This window comes from Chelonoidis abingdonii, chromosome 25 (assembly GCF_003597395.2).
Source record: "Chelonoidis abingdonii isolate Lonesome George chromosome 25, CheloAbing_2.0, whole genome shotgun sequence".
Classification (NCBI taxonomy): Eukaryota; Metazoa; Chordata; order Testudines; family Testudinidae; genus Chelonoidis; species Chelonoidis abingdonii.
In genome coordinates, this window is record NC_133793.1 from 14,174,134 (window position 1) to 14,194,151 (window position 20,018).

At 46.9% G+C, this 20,018-nt stretch overlaps 1 protein-coding gene across 1 annotated transcript in view; it reads right to left on the reverse strand.

Moving 5' to 3' along the window:
- Positions 1 to 8,898, reverse strand: part of LAPTM5 (lysosomal protein transmembrane 5) — a 33,169-nt gene extending 24,271 nt beyond the window's left edge. Inside the window, exon 1 of the mRNA XM_032802219.2 lies at positions 8,738 to 8,898. Coding sequence (XP_032658110.1) covers positions 8,738 to 8,815 — 78 coding nt within the window. The 5' untranslated portion in view covers positions 8,816 to 8,898. The remainder of the gene's footprint in view (positions 1 to 8,737) is intronic.
- Between the last annotated feature and the right edge of the window lie 11,120 nt (positions 8,899 to 20,018).

A 20,018-nucleotide genomic window follows, 5' to 3' on the forward strand; every position in this document is an offset into this window, starting at 1 on the left:
TTTTGTCAAAAAATTCACTACCATTCCTACCCATAGCAGGACGCGGCAGTGTTCCTCAGAAGCGCCAATGTTCTGGGATACTCCTGGTGCCGGAGGCAGCACTGGAGGCACATCCTGCTTAAACCACTAGCTTCACAAGGCGTCAGCGAGTGCTGAAGTGTTGTCAAGAAGAAGCAGATGAGACAGGCCATGAGCTCAGCCAGACTTCACAGATTTCTCTGCAGAGTTGACCATGAGATAACAGACCCTCTGACAGGCACAGGAAGCATGATCATATCCCCCACCAAGATAAATAATTGTGTACATTCTATCTGGCTCAAACAGCTTCTCAGAGTATTTTAAGGCAGTAGCCTGAAAAATGATGTGGAAGATGACAGCAGGAAGAGCTGTGGTTTTACTTCTGTTTGTAATGGGTGCATACAGGAAACACTGAAAGTAGCTGACAGGGAAGTGATCAAGCCTAGAGCTGTGTGTTTAACTGAGCAGAAGAAAACTTACTCTAATCTGTAGGGTGATAGCGCCTGGAGACTCCAAACAAGCCCAGGACTCTGTTTTGCGCTGTGCTGTGTATAGTAAGAAATGATTCCTGTCCTGAAGAGCTCACAATACACCAGGCAAAGAGTGGGAGAAAAGGAGGATAACTGTCTCCACTTTAGAAATGGGGAACGGAGACTCAAAGAGACCCCAAGATCACACAAGAAGCCTGTGACAGAGATGGGAATTGATCTCGTGTTCCCTGAGTCTCAACTGGTGTGAATGCAAGAAAAACAGGATATATAATTATACATGGAAGAAAGAATCCTGTGTAGAGGATTCTATCACATAGATATATCCATTTGTACTGTGCAATACCCCTGAAGTGCTAACGTTACATGCTACTTTTTCTGTGCGGGAATGAGCTTTGCAACTTTGTGGGGAGGTGTTTAAGAACCGAAGAGCACTCAGAGCTTTCTCTTCCCTTGTTGCTGCTGCGAGGTCAATGCCTCAAGGGTTATTGTGGGGAACAGAAGAGGAAATGACTCTTTTAGATTTCTGTGCAAGAGGAACTCAAGTGAAACAGGTTTCAGAGTAACAGCCGTGTTAGTCCATATCTGCAAAAAGAACAGGAGTACTTGTGGCACCTTAGAGATTAACAAATTTATTTGAGCATAAGCTTTCGTGGGCTATAGCCCACTTTTTCGGATGCATCCAAAGAAGTGGGCTGTAGCCCACAAAAGCTTATGCTCAAATAAATTTGTTAATTTCTAAGGTGCCACAAGCACTCCTGTTCTTCAAGTGGATCTGAGCCTGCTGAACAGTAGGGGAATTCACTTTTGGATGCAGAACTGAATTTTGCAAATAGGCTGAAACTGTGGAGTCATCAAATTCAAACGGCTGTGAACTCTAGGGTAGTTCCCAGCTGGATTGCAAATGGAATCATGGTCTGGATCTGAACTTCACAATGCAGGCTCATCGCTAATTCCTATAAAAAGGGGGAATTCTGCAGTAAGAGGTCCAGGTTGTCCTCTCATTCTCAATGGCAAGAATCAGGAGTAACTGCTGATGTAGCCGAAGGTATATTGGTGTGAGGCCAAGTGCATGTCAGAGGAGAATCCCGCCTTGCTAAACTGAAAGATTACGGGCTTGTTTCTCATTACTTTAAAGCCCCTTTATGCTGCCAGAGCAGCGCAAAGGGGTCTGAATACAGTTTCATGGATTCCAAGCCCAGAAGGGATCCATTGCGGCCATCTAGTCTGGGGCTATCCTAGATGATCACAATGGTCCCTTCTGGCTTTGCAGTCTATGCTCAGGCTCCTTTACCCTGCTCTGGAAGTCTGAAGTGGCCTTAATGCAGCAGTTCCCTACCATCACTGCACCGTAACCCCCTTCTAACAACAAAAATTGCTACAAGACCCCTGGAGGGAGGAACGAAGCCTGGACCAAAGCCTGATCCCCACTGCACTGAATGGGGGAGGCAAAGCCTGAGCCCCACCGCCCCAGGCAGGGAGTCCAAAGCCGAATCCCTTGGGCTTCAGCTCCAGAAGAGAGCCTGTAACCTGAGCCCCGTTACCCTGGTGGTGGGGTCTGGGCTTCAGTTTTGGCACCAGGTGGTAGGGCTCAAGCTTTGGCTCTGGCCTTCGGCCCCAGCAAGTCTAAGCCAGCCAATGGGGTCCAGACCCACTTTGGGGTCCCGATCCACAGTTTGAGAACTGCTACCTTACTGTAATGAGAATCAAGCCTCTAATCCTTCTGTTTAGTGAGGCATGAGTCTCCTATAGCCCAAGCACTGTGATACGTAGCTTACCCATGATGTTGAAGCCACCTGCTTTATTCCCTTCTTATTACCTCCTTGTAAGTTGGTTGGACAGAGACGTCACTACTGGGGGAGGTGGGCAAGTTTCCAAGAGGTGGGTCCTGCATTTGGATCTGCACATGGATAAGGTCACGCTTGCTCTAATATCTAATGAGCTGCAACCCCATGCCTATGAGAACCACAGCCACAGGCAGGGGCTGAATCTGGGAAACGTAGGCACCAAAAAGCGATGCCGCTGCTCCTTGAGCTAAAGAACTCCGTCAAGGAGCAGGTGGGTAGAGCCACTGGAGGTACACCCAGCTTATTGCTCTGCAGCGCATGGTCCAGAACCCACAGCTTAGGGTGTTATTGGAGAATCTAGATAGACAGCGGACCTGCCTCCCAGGCCTGTACTCAGCTGTGTCCTCTATGAGCTCCACTCTTGCTCATGTTTCCAGCATCCGTCAGCGTTTCTACATCAGCAATTTTGAGAAGCAGCACTCATGACAAAGCGGATGGTGAGATTTCACATGCAAAAGCCGTAGGGAATAAGGAAGCATCTGTAAGAGAGGCAGCTGAAACCGCTGTATTGGTGGGGTGTCACACTGCCTATTCTCACTGCATTGCAACAGCATGTGCATAGGAGGGTCGGGGGTGGGGGGCACCTCAGACAAGCTGCGGAAACATTGAGAAAACTGTTACAAAAATTAAAGAGGAGAAAAAGTCACATGAAGCCTGTGCTGGGAAGGAATCAGCAAAGACCCCGAAGAATAAATAAATGTTCTATTATTATGGTTTCCCTGACAGGCCCCCCCATGTGTTACTTGCTGTGCGAACATATTGTAGGAAACAGTTCTGACCTTAAAGAGCTCCCTATTTTGGCCACTGGGATTAGAGACTCAGAGAAATTAAGGGTTTTAGCTAAGACGTCAGTACCAAAGCTAGGCACTAAATCAAGATCACTTCCGGTGGAGACCAGCACGTTAACCACAAGCCCAGCCTTCTGCTCTAGGCTTTGCTTCTCCTTCATTAATTACTCTTGGAGTAAATAAGCCACGAAGGCAGCTTGAGACCTTCCATTTCATATGGACCGGCTTTAGCTTTCAGGGAATGCAGCAGCTTCCTCCATGGAGGGCAACTAGAAGCTGGAAGGTTGAATGGATGGAAGCTGGAGATGAGGGCCATGAATGGTTTCCAGCAGCCAGAGGGACCTTTATCTGGAACCATGACCCATCCCTGCTACAGCAGTGGAAGCTATCAGCAAATCTAGATCGAGTGCCTGCCTGCACGGAGTGCCCACCCCAGAATGTGCTGGAGGGGACAGTTTCTGGTGGTGGGGACGCAGGTCCAGCAGATGGAAGGGGTGCTAGCAGCAGGAATTCTTCTGGCTGGAGATGGGGGTTGGAAGACAGTTTGGAGAGGAAAGGGGAATCAGCAGCTGATGAGAGGGCTGGAGTGCTTTAGAGGGAGGGAGGTTGCTGAAGTGATTTGGTTTTAACTTTCAGTTCCTCAGTGCAGTTTTAAGGGTGAAGGCTCCCTTGATACTATCGAGCTAAGGTGCTTCCATGGCCCCCATCCCTGTCGCATCTGAGTCTCACAACCCTCCCACCCCCCAGGAGATAGAGCAGTGCTGTTATCCCCAGTGTACAGAGGGGGAATTGGGGCAAAGAGAGCGAATGACTTGCCCACAGGAAATCTGTGCCAGAGCCTTGAACACCCACATCTCCAGAGTCCCAGGCTCACTCCTTAATCCAAGGTGGCCCAGAGTGATGTCCAAGTTGGGCAATTTGCCCCAGGTCCCAGGCCTCACAGGGACCCCTATGAGATTAGAGTATTGCAACTTTTTTTTAATGGAAAGGGCCCCCAAAGTTGCTTTGCCCCGGCCCCCTGAATCCTCTGGGCGGCCCTGCCTTAATCACAGCTCCATCCTTCCCTCCTTGACAGAACCTGGGCAATGTTTCTTCCCACTAGCCCAACTTCCCCATCACCCTCACCCCCCGTCCACACACACCCACCCTGTTCAAGTGGGGAATGAAAAACCTCCCTCCATAGACTGACATGCAGGGGGCCAGGTGCCCATTTAGTGCCTTTCTTCAGCTCCAGCCGAGGGCTAATGGGACATGGATCCCAGCTGCTCTGCTCAGGCAGCACGCAGGGACCTGGATCCCAGCTGCTCTGCTCAGGCAGCGCGTAGGGACCTGGATCCCAGTTGCTCTGCTCGGGCAGCGCGTAGGGACATGGATCCCGGCTGCTCTGCTCAGGCAGCGTGTAGGGACATGGATCCCGGCTGCTCTGCTCGGGCAGCGCATAGGGACATGGATCCCAGCTGCTCTGCTCAGGCAGCGTGTAGAAAGCACTGGTATGCCTGACTCACGAGCCCTTCCCAGGGAATTAACACATCCCTGCTTCTTTTTAAAACAACCCATGAATTTCTGTGCTAAGCACCACGGCCTCTGTTCAGCAGGTGTTAATCCTGGCCTGGGCTCTGTCTTACATTCCCTCCATCTTCCCATTCATTGGAGAACATCCATGATTTATTTCCACAGTCTGTGAAGAGCTCAGCAATGAGACAAATCTAATTTACAGGAGTGCAAGACACTGCCACAAAGCCTCAGCGCTGCTGTTTGATGGTGCCAAGCATCACTGGGATTCATCACGGGGATCCACAGCAATAATTTTTACTGATACAAATGAAGAGTATTGATGCAGCAAATCATCCAAGTACCTGCCAGACTATAAATCTACTTTCCCTTGTTCCTGTGCCCGGCTGCAGACAAACGATGAAAAACACGGGAAAGAAAAGAAAATCTGTGCTCATATTTCACCTTTTAAAGTGCTGATGCTAGACACCCTTCTCTGCAGTGAGACAGCATTCAGTGTGAAAGAGACACACCGTGCCAGCGCTGTCGCTGCAGACAGAGCAGAGATGGGACGGGATCACTGTGCTGTGTACTCTTATGTTGTGGACTGATTGGCACCCTACAAGCAACCACAGATAGAGAAATAGATGGATGAGCATAGCTAGACAGACAAGGTGGGGGTGGAAATATGTTTTATTAGAGCAGCTTTGTTGGTGAAAGGAAAAAGCTTTCGAACTTCACAGAGCTATTGCTCAGGTGTGGAGAAGGAAAGAGATAGATAGATAGATAGATAGATAGATAGATAGATAGATAGATAGATAGATAGATGTGTATGGCGATGGAGAGAGAAAGAGAGAGAGAGAGAAGAAAAAGGCACAGAGTCTGTGAAAAAAGAAGTATGCAGGGAGAAGCACTATTAGAAAAATAAGCATGTTTTCCATACTCTGTATTGGGCAGTTTTTTGTGTCAATGCAGCTTTGCAGGGGGCTGTTCTGTCCCTCACATAAGAGCCAGGATTCCCACTAGCTATGAAAACATGTTTGTTGGTTTGTTAAAGTCACCCTTGAAAAGGACCCATTAATTTAATCTGCAAGAGAGAAAATTACAGGAGAGGCTTGCAAGCCGAAGCAGCCTAGGTCCAGAGGCTTGCCCATTGCCCCGCCTCTGCAGTGCACAGGGGCACCCTGGTGACTGGTTAATTGGCATGCACAGAGCAAGGCCTGTGGTTTCAGAACCTCAGGCCCCCACACACCAGTGCGACAGTCTCGGAATCACAATTCAGTCCCTGCTTCCTGGCACCAAGCGAGAAGTAAACTGCACCAACTGTTCCCCAGCACAGCTGACTTCCTCCTCTACAACAGCTAGCACAAGGGAGGTAGGGAGTGCCACAGCCTGCCCAGCCCACTCCTCATCCACCTGCATGGGAGAGAGAGCAGCAGCCTACCCCATCATGGAGGGTTTGATAATGCGGGTGGCCTATGCGCGGCAGAGGAGGGTGATTTATTCCCCCTGACTCCCCTGTATGCAGACAGGCCAAATTCCACTCGGAACCCCACCTCCATCCAGAGGCCTGGGTAGGCTGCAGAATTGTCAGTGCCCTTGGTCCTTTTATTGGTATCGGTGAGACGCTCAATTGCCTTACCTCAAACTTTACACTCAGAGCATCAACTATGGAATTATTCTCTAAAAATGGTTTTCTTTTCATCATCGAATAACAATATCTGAGACTGACTGATGAAGAGCCAACGAGGTTTACAAAGGAGGTCAGTATCATTATCCCCATTTTACAGATGGAGAAACTGAGGCACAGGATGGCAAAGTGACTTGCATAAAGTCACCCAGCAGGCCAGTGGCAGAGCCGGGACCAGAAACCAGGTTTCCTGAGTGCCAGGCCAGTACTCCAGCCACTAGCCCACGCTGCCTCCCTTAGTATTACATTTTTCCAGGAGACCACAGTAGGGTGGATCAACGCCTTGCACTGTGCCACAATTACTGCTTTCTGCCCATCATCAGGACCACTGATCATAGCTTTACAAACAAGCACATAAATATGGACTTCATTGTAATCTTAAAACGTTCCCCTGAAATAACTTTGGGCTTCACTGAAATCGCAATGGAATCTTGCCACTGGCTTCAGTTGCCTTAGGGTAAGACCCTATGTTCACTGACCTGCTGGGAGAGCGAGAAATGGTTACACAAATTTTGATACCTCCTGGATCCATGGATTGTATCAATCTCAGCTTTTTCTTTTCTTTTTTTTTTAAGCATCCTCATAATAGCGGAGAAAAGCATGATGGGCACGTACCCTAAAGGCCCAACAACTCGAAGGTAAAGAAACCAATCAATGTGGAAGCCTGAATTGCCCCGGTCACTAAGATTCCATTAAACGGACTTGATTGTGTTTTAAAATCCCAGGATTTTTAAACCAATCTCAGGGTCTTTTGGGGCCTGACGCATCGTCTGTGAACATTTGGCTTTGGCAATGGTGCCACAGAATCCGACAGCGCGCTAGGTAGCTTATAACCATCAACGTCACCTTCTACTGGTGAGCTTATAACCATCAATAACACACACTACTTCTCTTTGTAGCATGCTTAGAAAATCTATTGCTCACGTATTAACCCTTTATAATCCAGCTATAAATGGAATCCTAGTGACCGGGGCAATTCAGGCTTTCGCACTGATTTCCCATTAAACGTGGGTCAGATCTCAGCTGGTGCAGTTCAGAACAGTTCCACTGAAATGAATGGAGTGACACTGATTTATACCAGCTGAGCATCTAGCCCAATACTGCGATGACTCCATAGATACACTGTGGACCTGTGTGTTGATTTTAAGCCATGGCTTTGTGGTGGGAGGGTGACACAGCTGCAGCTCACTGGGGAGTCTGGCAAGCCAGCCAACACATGCAGTGCTCATGGGCAGCCCAGAGGGGAGTGCATGCTGCACTCTTCCAATGGATGGTGACACCACCTCTCCAAAGGAGGAACCAGGACACTCACTGCAGCGCAACCACCCCACCCCTTCCCAGGGCAACAAGTGGCCAAAAAACACAGTGTCTTACCGCCTACAGGGCGACATCTCGAGGCCCCACTCCTTGGATGTGCTCAAAAAGTGGGCAGGGCAACTGGGGAGGTGATTTGAAGCCATGCTCGTACTCCTCCAATCCTGGGCTGACTTTGCAACATGTCATAGCCTTATCATGTATTATATCCACCCGAAAGACACTCAAACTATGCCCCCAAGCAGCACTTACAATAGCTGGGGTTCACTGAGGTGCAGAGGCCACCCCATCCACACCCTATTTCCTCTACTGCCTACCCCCTACAGCGATAATCCTCCCAGGACAGCCCTAGCAACTTTACAGAGACGTAATATTCACAGAGAAACCAACTGGGTGCTAGGTACAATGTCTAAAAGTTGTTAGAGAAATTAGAGGAGCTGTGTTAGTCTGTATCCACAAAAACAACAAGGAGTCCGGTGGCACCTTAAAGACTAACAGATTTATTTGGGCATAAGCTTTCGTGGGTAAAAAACCTCACCTCTTCAGATGCCAATGTTTTTTACCCACGAAAGCTTATGCCCAAATAAATCTGTTAGTCTTTAAGGTGCCACAGGACTCCTTGTTGTTTTTTCAGAGAAATTAAAGACATTCACAATTTTACCTAGATACTGTTTATAGCCCCGTTCCATACACACACCCACACCCACACCTCACTACAGATTCCTAACCTTAACTTTTACACAACCCTTTGCGTTGTCACCCCACTGCACAATCTGTAACAAATGGATCCGCCTGTCTACGCTGAAAGTTCATATGGTTCACAACACCGACTCCATTTGCAAAGGCTCACACTTGAGCAGCAGAGTTAAAACAGGAAGTACAGTGAATTTCCATCGGCTCTGGCAGAAGAATCTAGTTCAGAAAACTATCAGCACAGAAGGTTTCTTTTCCCCCCCTCTCTTGTTCATCACTCTTAAATCATCGGCCTTCTTCCCCCCATCCCCCACCCCTTCACCTCTCAGGAACACAGAAAAATCAACACTTTGGGAACTGTTTGATTTCCCAGTTTACAGCCACCAGTACATTTCTTTTGTAACTTACCATGTGGTAGATGCCAAGAGTGACTGTTCCAGTCTTGATGTTGAAGCAGCAACATTTCGGGGGCGTCTGGGGAGACATTTTTGATCCCTTTCGACTGTTGTGGAGCTACAGCTGCTGAATCGGAGGCAGCTGCACTAAAGCGACCAAGCAATGCAATGTAACATCTTGTTGCTCAACTTCCGTCCTGGACTATAAATGTGTCAAGTCATCTCCAACATCACATGGGGTCTTTGAGATTTCCAAACCCAAGAGAAAACAAAATCAGGCTGAAAGCGACTGATCCCTAAACATTGCCCTGTCCCAGGTTGCAAGTACATCAGCGAATGCTACTGCTTGAAGCCAGAGTCCTTTGCCTGCACAGCATGGAGTGGTTATGTCGTGTTAAGCATGAAGCCAAAATCATCCTGTAAAATTACCAAAAATAAAAGCAGGAGCTAAGATTTTCAACCAAAAGTTACTCACCTAAGCTCACAGTTAGGCACCAGAATTAATAGCCTAATTTTCAGATATGCTGAGCATTGCATGAATTCCACTGAAGCCGCTGGGTGCCCAGCACATTTGTAAAATACCAGCCTTTAAGTGATTAACTATGGATTTAGGAGGCTAATTTGAGGGCCCCCTCATTTGCAAACCCTGGCCCTTAAAACAAAATCTGTTATTGCAGGATTCAGAGTAAAGAAAACAGCAATAACAAAATATTAATTCCACTCACCCTGCAGGTGCCAGGACATTTTTACACAGAAATTGGAGGAGCGCACACACACACACACACATATGCTCTCACACACAATTAGCCATCTTGCACATGATTTGTGCAATGTGATCATCCTTGAAAATGAGATTCTCTGAGCCTCACCGTGGTAGTTTTGTAATTGACTTAACCCATGTACAGCACGGTGCACCCAGGTAGCCGCTGCTGGGTATATTATAAACCATCATCCTACACAAACCCTACCCTCAGTATGCATGTGCCATAATGGCATGTGGGCTTTAGGGCAATCTTGTGGCTTTGGGCCACAGCTGGGAGAGAGGGTGAGAAGGGGGTTTTCTATCATCAGCGCAAGAAAAATGGGCCCAATTCATGGTTGCCCTAGGTCACCCTTGTGTTGCCAATTTGATAATATTTAAAAACCGGACACTCCAGCAGGAGTGCTGGAACCTCCCCTTCCCTGCCTCTTTTCCCCAAAGCCCTGCCCTGCCTCCTCCCCTGAGGCCCCGCCCCCATGTACTCCTCTTCCCACCTCCCCCCGTCACTCATTCTTTCCCCCTCCACCACCCCACCCTCCGGTCAGGAGGACGCAGAATGCAGAGCCAGGCCTGGGAACTCAGCTGCCAATGCAGATAGCAGGCAGCGCCTGGGGAGTAGAGGGCTGGTTGCGATGACTTGGGGCTTCCCTGAACTGCAGTAATACCACTTTGTGTGTCTGGCAAATAGATCTGACAGATACTGCAGTCAGGCCAATCGGGTTTTGGGGCGAGGGGCAGGGCATTTGGCCTGGACCTCAAGCTCAAAGGGCCTCAAATTTAGACACGTTAATTTTTCTGGCATTTAATAAGTTTGCAACTTTTTTTTTGCGCCAATACCTATGGGATCAAAATGTACCCATTCAGCTAGAAGCTGCAAATTCAGCAAAAAGAGGTGGACAAACAAGATCAAATGATGTAAACTGGACACTAGAAGTTTAGACTTTGAATTAGACCAAAGGTTCTAACGCATAGAGGAGAAGATCTGGAACAGCCTTCCAAGTGGGAAGTATGGGTGGCGAAAAGACATTCCTTCAAAGACTATAAGCTTGAATAAGTTTAGGAGGGGATGGAATGATGGAAGCCTAATTTGAACAATTACTTAGGATTATTAGGCAGGTAAATATGCCAGTCTGTGATGGGATTGTTAGATTGGGTGATCTGAGTTACTACAAAGAATTCTTCCTGGATGCTTGCTGGTGAAGTCTGCCCACATACAACGCTCAGGGTTAACTGATCACCATATTGAGTGGGAAGGAATTTCCTCCAAGGGCAGATTGGTAGAGGCCGGACGGTTTTTCGCCTCTCTTGCAGCTGGGGGCATGGTCAGCTTGCTGGAGATCTGCTGCCAGCTTGGGGTCTTCAAACCACAATTTGAGGACTTCAATAACTCAGACATACGTCAGGGGTTTGTTACAGGAGAGGATGGGTGAGATTCTGTGGCCTGCATTGTGCAGGAGGTCAGACTAGATGATCATAATGGTCCCTTCTGACCTTAAAGTCTATGTGATTTGGTAAAAGATGTAATTTTTTTGTTAACTGATACAGATTTTGTCATATTAAAGAGTTTAAAAGGTTCATAAATATTAATACAAATATATCGTTTCTGATGGCCCAAGAGTAGACCATGATGAACGTGTCCTCTCAGATCAGCTGGATATATAAACAAACCATGGCTAATGGCTGGTGCTGGATCAAGTGCGTGTGGAAAGGTAGAAAATTGTTACATTTTAGTGTCTTTATAGTTTTATGTTTAGTTGACTAAGGTCAAAGTCAGATTCAGGACTCACCATGTATCAGACCACTCTGTTTATTAGCAAAGCGCTCTGCTAATACACCCAGATAATGTGAGCACCATGCAAGACTCAAACTCTCTTATTTATACTGATAGAAAGGCTCGAACTTAACAAGACAACAGAATCTGATACGTTTACCTGGGCTAGACATGCATATCTTATTTCCTAACTATTACTGATCTCCTGCTAATGTCCCACTATTTGCTTAAGTGGACCCATTGTTTCGTGCCTTAATGCTTCTCTTCCTGACAACTATATTTCAACATTCCTTATTTCTGTTTAAAGGAACATACAGCATTTCTTTAATCCATTCTATTTTTATCATATAATTCATTCTACTTCCACACTAAGGAATTATTTATGTGTGTGAATTCAAACTTGGACTTCCTGGGGTGTTTCCTAATATCACAATTGCATTGCGTATTTTTATCAGTTTCCCTGCATCAGGGGCTTCAGGTGAACACACCTTCAACATGTTGAAGCAGGTAAAGATCTAGCACCGTTCAACTATGGGACAAGAGTGTTTGAATGGGCTCGCCGTACTTAATAGCAAATGTGACGTTGCACAAAAGCTAGATTTTTCCCCAATCATTAGTTCATTTGCACAGAAAAATGCTAGAAAAACATTTGTTAAATAAAAAAAATATTCAAATTATGTCTCACTCTTTTTTTTGGTGCTTTATTTTGTTTTCATGTGGCGTCATTTTTTATTTTTATTATGGTTAGGGATCTCAAAAGCTGGAAGTGATCCGGGCCTCTCTGGACCTCTGAGAGGACCTGCTGCAAGGTCCCCTTTTTGATCAGACTTTTCAGTTGAAAACCTGGTTCCTGGCCTCCCTACCTGTGCCAGAATAACCTGGGTGTAAATCAGCCATATGCTCAATCCTTTGTCCACAGAAAACACCTCCAGTGTGGGGATCTCTGCAGCAGCCAAGGCCTTTCCAGGGCATGTCAGGGGTGCCTGAGGGCTGGGAGGAGACATGGCCAGTGTAGCCCTGCAGTGTGGCAAACTATCCTGGCTATCTTATTGTGAGTCTCGCAATATTTGGTGTTTTTCTCAAAGCTCCAGCTCTTGGAGTCATGTGATTTTCGTAGAATCGCTGCTTTGTTTTAAAAAACAAACAAAGATTCCAGGCCTCTCAGTTGCAGAGCAAAGCTGGAAAACATGACCCGTGGGGGAGCAAGAGACAAATAACCCAACATTTATCATTATTTTTAAGCTGATCTCATTTTGGGGGACCTTACTTATGAATTTTGAATAGCTGGGGTTGGCAGTACTGGTCACATGTCCCTGCATTTCCCTGGCTCCCACAGGGCACACAGGGGCTTTGGGCAGACGGGCACAAATTAAGACAGCGTGCAGCGTCAGGATCGGGGGTGCACTGGTGACCTCACCTGCTGTTACATCCATTAACAATATCCCTTCCTGCTCTGGCCTCGCTCTGCTGGCAGGTTGGGTGGGAGAAGCGCAAGGCCTTGCAGCATGGGTAGTGCCAACCTCCTTCTCTCCTCACACAGTGAGAGCACCAGGAGCCAAGCTGTGCTCAGCCTTCTATGCAGATGCACGAACACTGGGGGCAGCTGCTTGCACTCACCCCATGCAGAGCTGGGAGCCCTTGGGAATCCAAAGGTTGATTTACCCAGGCTTCATTCACACACACTTTCCCAAAACAGAGCGCAGGCTCTGATTGTACTAGGGAGCAAGTGCAGTAAATGGCAGGAACCATAAGTGCGCTGGGCCACGTTCAGAGGAGACACATGAGGAGAGGAGGTGTGGCTTAGCTCCCTTTAGAGTCTTGGGGATGGTTTTGGCTTCTGGTTCAAATCCTGGGGCAAAAGTGGAGAAGGAAGTGCATGCTAACCTGTGTGTTATACAGTAGGTCAGATGACATGGCCCCTTCAGAGCTAAGAATTCTCACTTAGATGCCCTTAGCGCTAGAGACACCCACTTACTGACGATAGAATCATAGAATATCCAGGTTGGAAGAGACCTCAGGAGGTATCTATTCCAACCCCCTGCTCAAAGCAGGACCAGTCTCCAGATAGATTTTTACCCCAGTTCCCTAAATGGCTCCCTCAAGGATTGAACTCACAACTAGTACATAAGCGTGTCTCAGTTCAGCTATGTGTTTCCCCTTAGGTCCAGTTTAGTACTCAGGAGACCAATGGTCCAGTGTCTGTGGTGCTACAGACTCTTTGGGTGTCCTTGGGGCAGCTCACTTAATCTCGGGGTGTGTCTATACTGCAGCGTAACACCCGCAATTGCCTGGGGCTGAAGTTGTGGGGCTACAATGTTGCAATGTAGATATTTGGGCTCAGGCTGGAACCTGGGCTGTGGGACCCTCCACCCTCATGGGGTCCCAGAGCCCAGGCTCCAGTCCGAATGTCCATACAGCAATTTTATAGCCCTGTGAGTCAGCTGACCTGGGCCAGCCGCGGGTGTTTTATTTCAGTGTAGACATGCCCTCTCTGACCCACACCCTGAAAAATGTTGCGGTGCCTAACTCCCATTGGTTACAGTGAGGATCTGGCCTCAGTTCCCAATCTGTAAAATGGGGGTGATTGAAATTCCCTGCCTCACAGGGCATGGTGAGGACAGGTGCACTACTGGTTGTGAAGTGCTCAGGTACTGTGGTAATAGGGGAGAAGATGTAAATTAAATTAATCTGGGGGCGACATTAATTTTTGCCTCGATTTCGTATTTAACATACCCCAACTTATAATGCAGGGGGGCCAAACTTTGCAGTGACTTGTGAGATGATCTTTCCTTGCAGCTATGCCACGCCACCACCAGGTGTCTCTGTGTTGTATTGAAAGTTCCATGAGTGGCAGCAGTGTCTGGCCAGAGACAAAAATATAGAAGTCATTGGATTATACCTGGATTCTGTTCTCCCTAGTAAATGCCTGTTGCTTAAGACGTACTGGGGTTCCATATGTATGAGGACAATCTGCACGAGCCCTGGAAGATACATGTTGGTGGGTGGACAGGAATCTAAATAAGGGTGTCAGAGTAAGTGTAAAAAGATTCTTGATGCCTGAGAGCCCTGGAAGAAGGTGAAAATTGCACTAACATACACTTTCCTGCTGAATTTAGTTAACTGTAGGGTGACTCCAGCTCAGCAGAAGCCAGACCTTGCTGATGTCCCTGGTCGGGAGCTGCAGTCACCTCTGCTAGGATTGCCACCTGTCTGGATTTTTCCTGGATCGTCCTTTTTTTAGGCACCATCTTGGTAAATCTGTCAGGGTGCTCAGTGCATATAGCCAGTGGGCCAGTTTTAGGGGCTCAGGATCATCCCGGATGTGCCAAGTTTTTGTATCTCAGAGGTGGGAACCCTAGTCTCTGCTCTCCAATCAGGCAGTCTCTCCTTGCTTTGCCTCCTACCTACCTCTGCCTTTTCTTGATCTCTCTGGTTTGGTATGTTTCATGTAGGTCCATGGCATTCAATTCCACTTGGAAGTTTCATTTAAAAAACTCAAATGGGACCCCAACTCAGCATGCAGGAATGTGTGCCCATCCAGATGTAAAAAAGCAGCTTCATTTCATTCTTCTCCAAGGCTTTTCATCCACAGAGCGTCACAAAGGAAAGGGAGTATCCCCATTTTACAAATGGGGAAACTGAGGCACAGAAAGGCAAACTGACTTGCCCACGGTCACACCACTGGTCACAAGCTGACTATGGCTGAACAAATAAAGGATTTTTTTTTTTTTGATTTGGGGACAAATCGGGGGGAGGGGGAGAGGGAACAGAAAAAAAATCTGGTGACATTCTAGACAAAGCCAGTTCTACTCTAATTTTTTTTCAACTATTTTCAGGTATTTTCACCCTCTTCTTTAGGTGAGGAAAGGGATATGAGTTTTAAAACAGCCTGGCCATATTTGAAAACAAAATGCTGTTTTGAAATCAAAAAGTCAAAATGAAATGTTTCAAAATGGATAAAATCCAACATTTTGATTTTTCAATTTTGGGGGGTGTTTTTTGGCTGCAATTATTCATCAAATTGCATCCAAATTTCAGAATAGTTTCAAAGCCCCTAACACTGAATTTGTTGGTGAAATGTCTGTTCACCAAAAATAAATACATCACACTCCAAGTCCAGTGCTCCACCCATCACCGCACACTCATTTCAAGGCTCAACACGAAGTAAATGGACCCTGCAGCTACAGTTTTGGTGCCTTTCCGTTCCTAGATTCAAATACAAAACTGCTCGAGGTTTGAATAGCTTCCGGTTTCAAGAAGCAGCTGTTGCGTACCACTAGATTAAAGACGCCTTTTGATCTCTTCCTTATTGCAAATGTTTAAGGATCCTACCTAGTTTGCCTCCACTCTGGGAGGGTAGATAAATTCTACATTCAGTGGTTTTTTCATATTGTGTTACACTGAACCTAATGCTGCTTGTTTTCATCAAAGCCAATGGCAGAACTCTGACTAGAGAATGCATATTAAGCATTCCCTCGCTCATGAAAAAAAAAACAGAGGTGAAATCCTGGCTACACTGAAATCAACTAGGTTTTGTCCAAGTTCCATTGGAAGCTTGGGTCCATTCTTATTTGGTAGGAACCAGTTTCCAAGTGACTAATATTCCACAGTAACTAGTGATTTCAGATGCCTCAGTTTGGGGGTGTATGCTCTGTGCTGCCTGAGAATCAGGCCCCTTTAATATGTTTCAAGTTGGACCGCTAGAAATTGAGGTCCCTAAAACCACTAGTAACTTTGGAACATTCACAGAAAACACTTTTCATCCATTGACTTTAGGTGGGTCGGCACCATCATTCCCATTTGAGACAGGGAAACTGAGGCACAAAATGATGAAATGACTTGTTCAAGGTCACCCATCAAGCCAGGAGCCGAGTAGGAAATAGAACCTTGATTGTCTGAGGCTCAGTGTACTATCGGAAAAACCCCCAGCTACAAAGACTTAGCAATAGATCCATACTAGAACACAGAATCCAAACTCCAGACTGCAGGAAAGTTCTGATCCAAATCCTAACTTTGAGAGTAGGGCCCGATTCTACTAACTTTTAATATAACAAGGCCTGGTAGATTTAAGCCAAACCACAATAATGGCTGAAGTGTCTCTGTGGATATATTCTGTGCTTGTTTGTTTGTTTTTTTTAAAAGTGTTGATCTTATTAAACTTCTTCCATTTAAAATTTAGTTGCAAATGGAGATTTTATGTTTCTTCCCCCATTCGAGGCCTTCTATTTTTTGTCAAGATTCCTTCCCCATGCCTTCCTACAGACCAGTTTCTGGGCCCATATGAATGCAGGTTCAAGAAGATCAAGCAGTTGCTGATCAAATAAAAAGCTTATTCATTATGTGAACCTGGCGTCCCTGGGAAAGTATGTTTTCCTTTTGAAACCCCCTTGGACTTTTAGAGGCAGACAGAGGCCTGCTTGTGTGCTGCACCTCACTTGGACATACTGTAACCAAACTTAGTTCACAACGTATAAAAACAAATAGAAAGTGTGGCCCAGGCTGAGCCATTGGCTTCAAATAGTCCAGCGCTGACTGAAAGCCACAGAGTATTTGGACTATGGATCCTGGGAATAGTATTATCCTGAGGGGCCCCTTTCAGCAATCTGCATTCTGAGGCCTTCATACATCTGAAGGGACAAATAGGGACATTTTGCTGGAAGATCAGTGCGGTAGGAAGTCAGCGTGCACAGAGAAAACACAGCGCTAGTTTTGTAGCACTAAGGATATACATTTTGTACTCTCTTTTGGGGTCCTATTACTGGCTTCTTCCTGGAAGGAATTCAGCTCAAGATGGCCTCTCTCGAGCAAAGGATGCTGTTGGACAGAGTTTGAACTAGCAAAGCCTCAGCCCTGAGACAGCCCCTCACCAAAATCTAAACAGAGCCGACTCACCCTTGAAGTCAATGGGAGTCTTTCCCATCAGACTAGGATGACCAGATAGCAAGTGTGAAAAATCGGGACAGGAGGTGAGGGGTAATGGGTAATATAAGAAAAAGCCCCCAAAATCAGGACTGTCCCTATAAAATTGGGACATCTGGTCACCCTACATCAGACCCTTGGTGAGAACCCAATGGCAGAATTCTTAGGTGAGAGCCGTGGCAAAAGGGAAGATTAAACCCAATGAGCCACATGAGACAACGTCACTGAGTTCAGCGGAGCTCTTCTGGATTCACACCAGCGAAGCTGAGCATGGAACCAGGGTCAAATCCTGGGAGGAGGCCAGAACTGCCAAGGTGCCTTGAGCTTATTTTTGCCCTGCTTACATTTATATGCATCTTTCACAAATAGTCACATGGCTGCACCTCTCTCTGAGGTAAATCACTGAAGAATGCAGGAGATCATCTGGCAAGCGTTTAAAGCATCGCGAGACAAAAGCGAGGCTTACGATTCTGACTTTTCAGAGGATGAAATAAAATACAGAGGAATTAAACCACATGCGCAAGGTCACTTGAACCCAAGCCTCTTGAATTTTAGCACAGTGACTTAATTACGCGGCCTCTACACACCCTTCTTTTAAGGGTCACTTAATTTCCACTTGACCCTGATCATGTTCAGTTCCAGTGCGTGATCCTAGCCAATCAGAAAAGTGTCTTCCATAGCTCCTGACTGGCTTGTTCCACAACAGTGACTGATGTAGGTGCATTTCGAGGCAGCCAAATAACAATGTGACAGCAGGAGCCAAAGAAGCACCTTGCCACGCCAGGAGAGCAATAAATCTCAGTCAGATGCTGGCACTCGGCTCTGCCATTCTAAATTCCATTTGAAGTGAGTCAGGCTCAAGCCTCATCTATTGCTGGGAATCGATGAGGGTTTGGTTAACTGAAAACCAGCAAATAACTCCTGCCGATACATTCTTTGAATTAGAAAGATAAATGCATTTTCCATTCACATACAGTGAGCAAGGGCAGCTCGGGAAGACGCAACTGTCCAAGGATTGAGCAGAAATGAGAGACGCCTGCAGCTGTGAAGAAATTTCTTCATCCTCGCTGGACCAGATCACAGTTCACGCTGGCCCGGTTCTATAGCAGTGGAAGCCATTTTAACATTCAGACTCGTCCCTGGCAAAGAAGGGCAATTTTTCATTTACGATTATTATTTATTATTTATATCATCACAGTGCCTAGGAACCCTAGTCATGACCATCACGCTAGGGGCTGTACAAACACAGAACAAAAACTTAGGAAGCCAACATAATGCAGGGCTGAGCTGAATCTGAGGAACTGACTGACGTCTGAGGACTATTACTAAGTGCCTGGACCCAGGTCATGAGCACTGCACAAACCCATCGTGCGAGACCCTCCCTTCCCCAAAGAGCTAACAAGTGAAACAGACAAAAGGTGGGAAAGAAAACAGGCAAAGTGACTTGACCAATGTCACACAGTAAGTCAGTGGCAGAGCCACCAAAAGAACCCAGATTTCATGAGCACAAGCCCAGGGCCTCATTTCCAGGCCACACTAATAAGCATCTGGGGTGGGGGGTACATATCTCAGTTTGCAGCAATCATTACTATAGGAAATGTGCAGGAATATGTATACGGGGTACCCCACACTTTTTGTCATATTCCCAGACCAAGGTGACATTCAGACGGAGTTAAGGTAGGAAAATGGAGCTTTAATGATGACTAGAGAAATTCTTGAAAGGCTCCAGTCATGCTCCCAGCAGCTCCCTCACTCTGATACCGAGGGAGCTCCGTACAGAGAACCCTCTGCTGATCTCAGCTATCAGGGCGTCCCATAGGTATAGAGGTCATGTCCCACATAGCCTGAGTGGTCTGGGATATGCCTAACACCTTAAACTCCAGGCGGAAACTAATAAGCATCCAGTGAAGCCAAATAGCACAAGCAAAATGGACGAGGTAGCGCATTTGTGAGTTAACTTTAATTTCCTTTACCCTACCCCACCCCTTCCCCCAGTCGTCCAGGTGTCCCAGGCTGCCTGTGCTGCCATTACTAACCCCACATGCCCTTGGACCATTCCCCACATCCTGTATTCAATGCAGGGCCAGCTCCAGGCACCAGCGAAGGAAGCAGGTGCTTGGGGCGGCCAATGGAAAGGGGCAACACGTCCAGGTCTTCGGCGGCACTTTGGCGGCAGCTCAAGTGCTCCAGTTTAGTCTTCAGTGGCAATTCGGCAGCAGGTCCTTCACTCCAACTCTTCCTCTTCGACGGCACTTTGGCGGAGGCTCAGTTAGGTTTTTCTTTTCTTTTTATTTTCTTTGCTGCTTGGGGTGGTAAAATAGCTGGAGCCGGCCCTGCTTCAGTGCTTCCTACCCACCTCCACACTGGCGATTTTGAATACCTCCTCTTGCTGCACGTTCCCCACTAGACTGTAAACTCTGAGGCATGGACCATCTCTTTTTTTGCTGTTCGTACATGACTGAGGCTTCTCAGTGGTACTGTAATATCCATAATAAATAATAACTAGCATTATTAATTCCTCCAGATTTGTTCTCCTGAAACCAAATCCCCTCATCCCGCCGCATTTTCTGAACTCATTCTTTCCTCTCTGGCATTCAAGCAGCTAAGGTCACTATGTTTGAGCTTCCCTATTAATCTTATGGCTTGTCTACACTTGTGGCGCTGCAGCTGCGCCACTATAGTGCTTAGTGAAGATGCTACTTACGCAAATGGAGGCGGTTATCCCCTTGGTGTTAGTACTCCACCTCCCAGAGAGGCGGTAACGATGTCGATGGGGGAAGCCCTACTGTCGACGGAGCACTGTCTAAACCAGGGTTAGTTGATAATGTAGGCCAAGCCTTACAT